General features: G+C 31.3%; 1 protein-coding gene across 1 annotated transcript; it reads left to right on the plus strand.

Moving 5' to 3' along the window:
- The first annotated feature begins 2,001 nt into the window (after positions 1-2,001).
- Positions 2,002-2,388, plus strand: LOC133829639 (uncharacterized). The gene has a single exon (XM_062259377.1). It carries the CDS (start codon positions 2,002-2,004, stop codon positions 2,386-2,388), a length of 387 nt encoding a protein of 128 aa, XP_062115361.1.
- The last annotated feature ends 9,386 nt before the right edge of the window (positions 2,389-11,774 follow it).

An 11,774-nucleotide genomic window follows, 5' to 3' on the forward strand; every position in this document is an offset into this window, starting at 1 on the left:
TAGGGTTAATTGTCTAATTTGTTTTCGACCTAATTTTTTTTTTTTTTTTGGAAAATAATGAATTGGTAATTAATTTTTGTGATAAAATATTTAAGAGCATATATTTTATTTATTTTAAATTATCTTGAAAATATTTTTTTCTTAACAAGGAAAAAAAATAGAGTAATTTAATTAATTGGTTTATTAGGATTTTATTGATTAGAATCCTTTTGGGAAATTTGTTGAATTGATTCAAAGGTAAATACGCATTTGGTAACCTGTGTTTTATCGAAATACATACTTTGTACCCTATGTTTTCAATAATGCTCTTCTAATACTCTGTAATTTGAAATCGTACATATTTGGTACCTTGGACTCAAATTCGATTAATAAAATTGTATCAATATGACCAAACTACCCTCAATTATATGGGTTTCAAATTCAAATTTAATTACTTAATTACATATAACTAATGGTAGTTTGGTCATGTTGATAAAAGTTTATTGTTCAAATTTGAGTCTAGGGTACCAAATATGTACGATTTCAATTTGCAAGGTACCAAATGAGCATTATTGAAAATATATGTTACCAAGTTTGTATTTCGATTAAACACAAGGTACCAAATGGTTATACACCCTTAATTTAACTATGCATAACTGATTGATTGATTTTTTTTATTAATAAATTGATTATGATTTATTTTAGCATTTTTTTATGGGTATCATTATAGTAGTGATTATTTTTAATCATTGCGTATAGACACTTTTAGTATTTTCGGTAGATAGATAAATTGCAACTTTATTTTTTTACATGACCGTATATAATGTAGTGACAGGAGATCTCCCAAACTTTTTTAGAAAAATTATAAATGATTTAAGATGTCGAAATCATGATTCAAACAGCTTGTTGCACGTGTGCATGTTTCGAAATTTATACGCGCGTGCAATAGGCTATTTGAATTGTGATTTCGACATTCTAAATTATTCGAAAATTCCTAAAAATTTGTGAGAGATTCATTGTAACTATATTATACACCGTCATGTAAAAAAAAATAGAGTTGCGACTTATCTATATACCAAAAATACTAACAGTGCCTATAGGTAGTGATTAAAAACAATCACTACCCAATAATTTTTCTTTATTTATTTCATAAATAAATATGTTCATACATAAATTGTGTCACATGTCGTATAGGTTTTTTGCTTGGCCCATCCAATTAAACATAACATGTCATGCATCATTATATGTCATTTTTGCAATTGGGCTTAGATGATGAGTTTATAGTGAAGACCCAGTATTTTAGATGGTGGGAAAAAAATAAAAAAATTTCATAATAAATTAGGTTTTATCTGGGCTCATTGAAAGTGTAAAGTTTAAATTCCTCTTTTATGGGTGACTCCACTTGTGAATGCCTATTTGCTTTACATGATTAAATTAAGTCTAATCAATTAGTAACTTTTAATAAGATTGAAGTTCAAATTCTTGTCTTTTGGGCCTTGTATGGATGTGGATGTTGTAGTAGTGACAACTACATACTCAACTCAGCCTCCCTCCATATAAGTCCAATTGTTAAGGCCTATTTACCTTAGTTGGTCTTAGTCGTATTAGGTTTTCTTTAGAAACTTAATAATTGATTAGATATATATTAATTCTAAATTAATTTAATATAGATTATGAATGGGTAATTTAGAGTTAGTGGAAACCTATAGACTAAGGTTTATTGATTATCTTTATAATTTGGCAAACCTAAAGTAAATAATCTATACTTTATGAGCTAAACCCACAAAAAACCTATTTAACTAGGTGATTTTATGTCCCTCTCGCCTACCTAGACACATGTTTAATGGCTAGTTAAAATAGCTTGGAAATAAGTGATAAGTATTTTTGAGTATTTTGCTTATCTCTAAACATTTCAATTTGTTATGCTATTTCTAATTTGTTAAGCAATTTTATTGATTTCTACTTCTTGATATACGTAGCTCGATTGCCTCCAACCCCATTATCTCTCTTCTGTTGAAAAACATGTTGACTGGCAAAAACTTTGCGAACTGGAAGTCCAACATCAACATTGTGCTGAATGGGGATAATGGAAATTTCATGATGACCGATGAATGCCCTACTATTCCTAATACAGCGGCCTCCACAACTACAAAGGAGGATTATGAATGTTGGCAAGCTGTCAACAACAAAACGATGGTGTATATGCTTGCTAGCATGTTTGACATGCTCAAGAACAAGTTGGAGAATGTTGCCATTGCATTCGAGATCATGGAACAACTTCAAGAGATCTTCGGAAAAAAATATATGCAAGCTCATTTTGATGCCACAAAGAAGTATGACAATGATAGGATGGCACTCAGAATGCATGTTCGTGACCACTTCATTAAGATGACAAACTATTTCCAATAAGCCGAGTTGCATGTAGCCCGCATAGATGAGGAAACTCAAGTGGGGCTTTTACTCAACAGCCTCACTACCGATTTCATTATGTTCACCACCAACTACGTCCTTAACAAGTTTGAATATGGGGTGACCCAGTTGTTGAATGAGCTCCAAATATTTGAGGTCATATCTGGTGGACTGAGCAAGTGAAAGAAGTCTACTACAGAAGCTAAGTCTACCCCAGGCTTGGCAAACTTGGCTTCATCTTCATCTTCAAAGAGCAAGAAGAGAAAGGAACGCAAACAGAAATCCAAGAAGAACGAGAATTCTACTGGCAAGGCACCTGTTAGGAATGGTGTCTTTGAAAGCATATGTACTACACAATGTTTTTATGAAATAAATAATTGAGATGAATTTTTGCATGTATTAATTGTTTAATATAATTATTTGAATAATATTATATGAATATGAGAAAATTTCCAAAGTTATTATGACTACAATCTTGTATTGGTACGAGACGATTAAGATTATAGGGAACGAATTTAAACAGTTCACAATAAAACACAGTTATATGGAGTCTTTGGATTACATACTGTTACTACAATTCACTAGTACTATGAATACATGTAATCTAGATCCGGGTTACTGAGGTAGTAGGACATCTTAGTGGAGGTACTTTTTATAATGTGGTTATACAAAATTGGACCAGATATGTTATTAATACTTAGCTAAATATCGTTTTGTTTTATAAGTATTAATTAAACATATCAATAAGGTGATCATATACAAATTGATATTAATCCTGAATTACTATGAACTCCTGTTTATGTCGTTTGAGTCATTTGATTCACTCATTATGATTTGTCAAAATGATCGGGCTGAATTTTTTTTTAAGGACTCATTGATGTAAGTGGTTGGGGACATAGTATACAGATATGGAATCTATACATTTCCAAGAGGAATTGAATAATGGTTCCCTTAAGGGTTAGCTTTTAGAACTAAAAGGTTATTGAGCTCAAATTCATAAATCAATTTATGAATTAACCTTCACTAGTAAAGTTAATATTACTTAAAGAAACAAGAAATCATTAAAGAGGTAAAACGATGCTCTTATCCCTGATTTTTCATTAAAAATACTATGTAAACAAATGTCTATAATTGTAAGAGTGCAGTCTCATATTTTTAGTGAAATAATATATAGATTAGTAACTTATGGTTATTACATTAAAAATATTTAATTAATCATCTAAATTTATTGGAACTTGAAATTATAGGTCCATAAGTCCCCAAGGTGGCTCTATCAACACTATTCAAGGTAAGAGTTGAAACCGGGATTAATTAGTGAAATGGCATATTTGGAAGAAATTTGTTCTTCAAGGAAAATGTGTAATTTGAAATTATTATTAAATAGTAATAATAATTTTTTAAATTAATAAATAATAAAAATAATTAGTTTTGAATTAGTTAACTATTATCTATTTAAAATTGTGAAAAATAAATATGATAATCAAATTGGATTTGAATTGGTTTATAAATTTATTTATATAATTAAAATATTTATCTGATAAAGTTGGTTATCAATTTTTAGATATTTTATTAATATTTGAATAAATATATTATTAAATAAATAAATAAAATGGTTCAGTCACATGTCTTGAAAATTACATGTGTCACACGCAAGTCACAATGCTTGCACAGTGACTGGTGTGTAACATAGACTCATTAATTAGTCTGAGATATTTTATTTATTTAATTAATTTAATAATTAAAATTATTTAATTTTTGAATTTTGAATTTAATTCAATTATTAAAAAAAATTAAAAAGAAAAGAGTTTTCAAGAGTTTTTTTTTAAAAAAAAAAAGACTTGGTGATTAAGTTTTTCACAGAGACAGATGGAGAAAATATATCGTATCTTTTCTTTAAGCCTGAAAACTAATATTAGACATAATTCCAAGATCTCATGTGTTGAGCACATCTTGTGAAACCTTAAATGTCTCATCGTTACTCTACGTGCCCACACATGTCTTGAGGTGTAGAAAACACTTTGGAGGATCGTGGTCTGAGTACCTTTTGAGTGCTTTGATTGGATGTTCGTTAATTAAATACTAAAACATTACAAGGACTCTTGATAGACGTCAACTGGTATGTTCTTCTTCTCTGTATTTGTTATGATTAATTTATGTACATTAATGGATCTGTTATTTTAAGCTTGTTTTAAAAAAATTGAAATCTTTCGGGTGCACCACTTCGTGTATTCCGTTGCACACGTGGTAAACTTGTTACCAACAGTTGTGTCTTCTTGCCTTATCACTGCTCTAGTCATAACAGCCATAGTATCTACTAACACACTATACTCTTACTAAATAGGCAGTAACTCAAGGACTAATTCAAGCAATAATAACAACTAGAATGAGTTACTTAAAACAAACATATTCATAACAGTATATTCATAAAGACATAGTTAAATAGATAAGTCTATTGATTAGCTTAGCAACCTCAATCCTAGTCTCAGTGTTAGATATTTGTGTTTACACCTCAAAAGATTTTAAAAAATTTCCTAATTATGGACTTAAGGTTTCCTACTCGAACCTAACCTAACTGCTGTCATTTCAAAAAGGTTGACAAAATATTAAGGTTTGTGATACACATTTTCTAGAGACTACATAGACTAACCTCAATGTCAGAATCTACCTCGCTATCCTCCATAGGATCCTCCTCAGGGTTGTAACAACCTAGATTTTTAAGACTTGATAATGCAGAAATATAAATGTTTTCATTTAACCAAAAGTCTCAAAAACCCGTATAAAAAATACTTTTTAAAAGTCGTATGGTCATACTTAACATTTAAATACAAACATATTTTATAAAGAGTAGAGTGAGCCTAGTTTATGAAAATAACACAACATTTCCAAAAATAAAATGGCTTCCCAAAAGGTCGGTCCACATGTACATTTACAAGGTAGACTCTAGCGCGCACTACTCTGTCTTGCCCTTGTCCTTACCTACAACAGGAAACGACTAGGTTAGAGAAAACACTTAGTAAGTTCAACATTAAAACAAAAGCATGCAGAGAGTTAGGGTTCTGGATCCATCTGGACCCTACAAAATCAATTTCAAGAATGCAAAAGCATCCTGGAAAACTTATGGCCATGTCTGATAACCAATGAAAAATTATTTCATATAAACAGATAAATTCCTGCACTCAGAAAATCCCAGAACAAGCATATATATTATATCACAACTATATCTTATCAAGAAATAAATCCCTACACTAAGAAAATCCCAGAGCAAGCAGATATAATATATAACAATATAACTCGAGACCAACACTCGACAATTTCCAACAATTCGGGCGTAGCACACCCTCCAACATAAATGCTAATCTGTAAGAGAGAACCGAGTCTCAACACTAAGATCTAGCCAATAAATATCCCCATCAAGGGTAACTATCGGGTTACCTAGGGCATCACTACTTATCCAAGAGTAAATCCCTCACAAGGGTAACCATCAAGTTACCTAGGGCATCACTACTTATCCAAGAGTGTAATCGAAGTTACACGGGTTTACAAAGACTTCTATGTTAATCAGTGGTGCTAGTGAGCAATTTCCCCTAGGTTGTTTAGCCTCACTCAAACTTGGAAACCCCTAGTATCTCTAGGCACTCTCACTGAATGGCCAATATTCACGGCTACTATCCAAGAATAACTTATCAAAGTACTTGCTCGGATTCTAACCGTTCACTGATTAAGTAAGCATGAGGTCCCCTAGGTCCCATTCATTTTGGCGCCCCTAGGTTTAAACCAGCAATCCTCACCTCTTGGCCACTCGTCACGGTAATGAACCAGACATAATAAAATCAAGCAGTGTGACGGGGATCAGCCGTCTAGAATATGACGGATATCTACTGGTCATATTTTCTGAATCAGCATCAACTAGACTAACGTCTCTAAGCAAACTTTCTACGACAGTGTATATATGTGCATGTGTCTCTATACTAACATACAATATAATAGTCGTTTCATGTTGCAGCCACACATTAGAAGTTGACTTACTTGGAGTCCTTTCCTCTCAGCAAGATTTCACCCTCCAATGTATAATCCAGTTATGCTTAGTCAATACTGTAATTACCCATACAGTATACTTGGATTAATTATGGCACTTTATCATTCATTAATATTATTTTTGGCAGTTTGGTCATTTTAAAAATCATTTGAAAAGATTGAAGGTCCTTATTTGATTTTAAACCCATTAAGGAAATTCATAGAAAAATATTTGAGACTAAACCCTAAGTCTCGGGGAGACTTACCCTATGGTCTTGATACCTAGGCTCGGGTATCACAATAATATTTTCTCACAATCCGCTAAAAATCTTACTCTTTAAAATTCTCGCTATTAACCCGTACTTTCAACAGTCGATAAAATATATAAAAGATTTTATCCGGTATTATATCTCAAAAAATACTAATTAAATTCCTTAATTATTTTTCAAGAAAATAAACTCTTAATTTTTCTTTTATTTTTCTTAAGGTTTTAATCTCTAAAAAACATTTTTAAGAAAATTGCCTAATTTATCTTAATTAGGAAAACCATTAAAAATTTCTCATCTTAACTAGTTAATTTTTTCCGAAGTCAATTAATCAAGTTTACTTACTAGAAAAATAATTCACTTTATTTTATCAAAATATAGGGTTTTAAACCCTCTTTTAATTTATTAACTTATTAATAAATTATTTCTTTTATTTTTAGAAATAATAAAAACTCTTTAATGAAAATAATTCTCACTAAACTCAAAGTGGTATTTTAGGTCAAAATATGTTTTCAAGACTTACCAAGTTTTTGTCTTGCAATAAGCAAAATTTTACTTTTTACCTTAAGTTCCAAAATCTCATTTTTACACTAAGTGTGAAAACCCTATTTTTCACATTTTTAACTATATACTTTGTTAGGTCATAACTTGAAATTTACTTACCCAATTGTTACCAAAATTTCTCAATTCCATTTTTGGTATGCCATTTAGGTCTTTGTAAAATCTTAGGTCAAAAGGAACATTTTTTATTGGTGAAATTATTTTCCAACAATGAGGGAAAAATGACCTTATTTTCAAGTCCTTAATTTTTTGAAACTTTAGTACTTGATAACTTTCAAACCGTTTAGTATTTTGTTACCAAATTTTACAGTGGAATACTATGTTATTCCAAGAATATTTCCACCAAATTTTAGAAAAAAACTGGGTTCATTTTCCCTATACAGTCGATGTCCAAACTTGGTCCCGAAATTAAGAATACAAAAAAAAATAGTTTTTTACCTAAACTTTGAAATAGCATAACTCACTCATTTTTAAATATTTTTTTTGTGTTTCAAAAGCTCAATTTTATGTACTCAATCTCAAAAACATCAAAGTACAATTAAATTTTATAAAATCAATAGATAGTGGACGCTTGACCCCTTGAAAATCACAGCTCAAAACTTGTATTTTGTTTTAGGGTTCTCACGAAAACCCTTAGGGATTTTGGTCCCTATTTTCAAAAGTCAACACACAAGCATCATAAAAATTATTGAGGGACTACCATAGCCTTATTACATCATAAATAAGAAACTTTAAGCATTAAATATACAAAATAATGCTTAAAAATAAAAACCATACAATAACAACCATTAAAAGTAAACTTTTTTTTATCTCTTGTTGTTCTTGCTCTAGGTTTTGATGTTCCTAATAGCTTTGAGTCCTTCAAAACTCTTTCAATACCTTAAACAACTCTCCCCAACAACATAGATAGTTAGCTATTGAAAGACCTATGGTTAAAAACTGTACAAAGTCAATTTTTTTGAAACTTTACCTTAGGGAAACCCTTCCTAGACCAAAGCTTAGGCTTCCAAGCCTTGTTAGTGTTCTTGAGGTTGAAGATGGAGAGAAAACTTGAGAGAGATTTTTCAAAAAATATGAGAGTGATTGTGAGAGACAGGGGGTCAGATTTGGGGGGGTTAGAAGGGTTTAGACTACTCTAGAATATCCTAAAACACTTTAGTGTTTTACTATCCACTTGACATTAACCCTAATATTTAAAATGGGATTTAAAACTTAATTAATTTTGTTCACACCATTTAAAACCTCACATGGCCGGCCACCTCTTTCTATTTATGCATTTATATTTTTTTTAAAAAGGTTAATAAACATTTCCTAAGAAGAAAAATCCAAATTGACTTTCTATAACCTTTTTCACTCATAATAAAGTTATTATTATATTTTTTTAAAAAGAAAAAAATAAAACTTAACACATAATAATTAAATTAAATGTCTCTCACATTTAATTTAATTAATCACACAATAAAATTTAACCTAAGTTCCATTCATGGAATAAAATTCCCCAATTCGGTAAAATTAAGCATATAACACCAGATGCCCTAAAATTTCCATTTTCTCTTAGGTTTATTATTTTTGACCAAAATTTAATATTTATGAATGTATTTTATGCCAAAAATATATTTTCCATAATTTTTCATTTTATTTTCCGAGATTTTTACCCAATCAGGGTTTTTGTGTCGATCCAAGACCGAAAGTCTTATCAGGGTCAACAACTTTTAAACAAAAAATTCATAATTTGGCTAACAATAACTCATGGAAATAAATTTCAAACAAATATAATATTATTTAAAATAATATTCTTATCTCGGGGAAAACAATCATGACCCGAGTCATTTCAAGGTACCCGAAACGTAGGACGTTACAGGGGTTCTCCTCGAGCTTCTCCTCGATAATAACCTCAACTATTACTTGGGAATTTTTTTCCATGCGAAACTACATCTAATCCGCATGCCACACCAACCTCCTATAAAGTGGTCCAAAGGTTGTCTCAATCGTGACTCTGAATTTTGTTCAGTTCCTGATAGGGGCCTCGAATGTCTATATGTATACCATCTGAATGTTGTACCCCTCAAGCACAAGCTAGCCAATCTAACCCTAAACTTTGGGGGTGTCTCAAGGTTATAAAAGATAATCGACATCACATAGGTCAACGAGCAAACATCATATGGGTTGTCCTCCTCCCCAGTGAAGAGCTGGTGGTTCATGGATATAAAAGCTTTGTACGAGCAAAGAGGAAAAAAAATAGTTATGAACATAACCATTAAACACAGTCAGAGTGAGCCATTTAATATATAAAAGTAAAAAAAAAAAAGCTTTCCAAAAGTGACCAACATCCCACGGTCGGGCCACATGTACACCCAACAAAGTAGACTCTAGCGCTCACTGCTCCACTTTGAATTTGCACTTACCTACAACATGAAACAATTAGGTAACCGGAAACACTTAGTAAGATCAACTCTACAAAAAATATATTGCATAGAAGTAGAGTTAGAAATCAATGACCGAGTCATTGAAAAAGAAACCAACAGACAAGCTTACCAAAATTAGGGTTCCAGATTAATGCAAGCCTTAAGCTAAAATGCCTAAGCGTCTTGGCAGTACAAAATTATAACCCAGACAGCTCAATCAGTAAAAGTATCAACCTGTAGAGAATAGATAATGGCCAATTCACCAATTCTAATTCTTCAAAGCAAAACTTGGGAATCTCTAATAATAGTGGGGCGTAGCACTCCTACACCATGCATAATTATTCAATAAGGGGGATCTAAGTCTTGAAATTATCATTTCAATCATACATTCACGAGAGAGAAAACATAGCTCACCTTGGGCCCAAAACCAATTACGTAAAATGTTAAAAACCTTGCAATCAGATAAGGATAGAGAGTACTTGGATAATCAATTTCAAGGCCATTTGTTGGAGTATGGGATCCTATCCCAACTCACTGCCTTGGTGTAAAGCGCCCTATTCTATTACTTTATATAAACGTCACTTATCTCATAGATACTTAGAAAAATACTGCTTAAAAGATAAATTCAGTGGGGCCTTCAGAAAACATGCAAGTTTGGCTCAATAATTTAAAACAAAAATAAAGTGTTCATATGCAATGTTTAAAGAAAATAAAAAATTTATGTCCCACTGGAAAATTTAAAAATAAAGTCCATAACATAGTTCCTTAAAACTCGGCACTTATGTTGATCATTTATTCGTTCATAGGAAACCCCCACGCCAAACACACTCAGACGTCAAAACTTCCCACATCACAACGCGTGCCAGAGAGAAACCCTATTTGTTACATGAAAGAGGGAATTTAAGGGGGTGAACTAAAAGCCCAATAAGGAAGTACAACAAAATCAAAGATAAGACAAGAGAGACAAGTATAACATAAAAATTCAATTCATAATATCATCATACTAATATCTCATAACCATAAATGAAACATAGTCATACATCACATTCATTCAACATAAGCATACTCTTTGTGATCATGGCACCTCTATTGTCCAATATAACTGGGCTGGTAAAACCTCCTCTACGAGGTAAGCAGGATCTCAGGTCCTTGAATGACCTTGGCGCGTCCGCCCTCTGAGTTACGTCACATTCTTAGTAACTCCTTTGATGTGTTGCGTTCATCACGCTAGCAACCATCTCTTTTCATTCATCATACAAACACATTGAATCCATTTCACATCAAAACAAAGGAAATACATGTTGCATCATACTTGTCATAAAATTTCAAGATTGAACTCCATTTTTCAATATCACATGGTTCATCATCAAAACATAGCACATGATTTCATGTAACATAGAAGTCTTACCATTTCATAGCATAAACATAGAAATTCTAATCTAACTTCCTTACCTCAAGTCCGAGCAAAGCAAAAATGAGAAAAACTTCACAACGAGCCTATAATCATAATCAAACGTCGTCTCTTAGAATCACATAAAAATACTCATGCCCAACATATATACCCCACGTGTGCATGGGCCATGCACATGTGGTACAAGTTGCCCAATAATTCCAAACATACACATTTTCACATAAAATCATAAAAGAATAATGGTAATTTTACATATTAACTCTTCATGACTACAAAGTAAAAGTCATGTGTTTGAACAATAGGCATCTATTTGAACGTAAAAATGCATTTGCATGCGACATGCGTACGTGAGAGCTTTGTTAAAATTTATCGTTTTATAATGATAATTCCTACATACTTATTTCTTGCCTCTTAAATCAAAATTCAACAACATAAATTTAATTACCATATTTGTTTCTCTGACTCCCAAAATTGTTAAATTTTAATACATCATATTTAATTTATAAAATAATCCATAATAATTACATTTATTATAGCATATAAAAAATGTGAGGATTTTGTAGCTATTTGGAAATGCTTAATAAGTTTCTTGCTTCTTTGAAATAACTTTGCTAACCTAAAAAAAACTACATGTTTATAAATGCGAAAATTCATAAATTAAATGTGGAAAAATTCACATTCTCATATGTATTATTTAAGACTTAAATTGTTTAGGTGTATGACTCATTA

The sequence above is a fragment of the Humulus lupulus genome, chromosome 1, assembly GCF_963169125.1.
Source record: "Humulus lupulus chromosome 1, drHumLupu1.1, whole genome shotgun sequence".
NCBI lineage: Eukaryota > Viridiplantae > Streptophyta > Magnoliopsida > Rosales > Cannabaceae > Humulus > Humulus lupulus.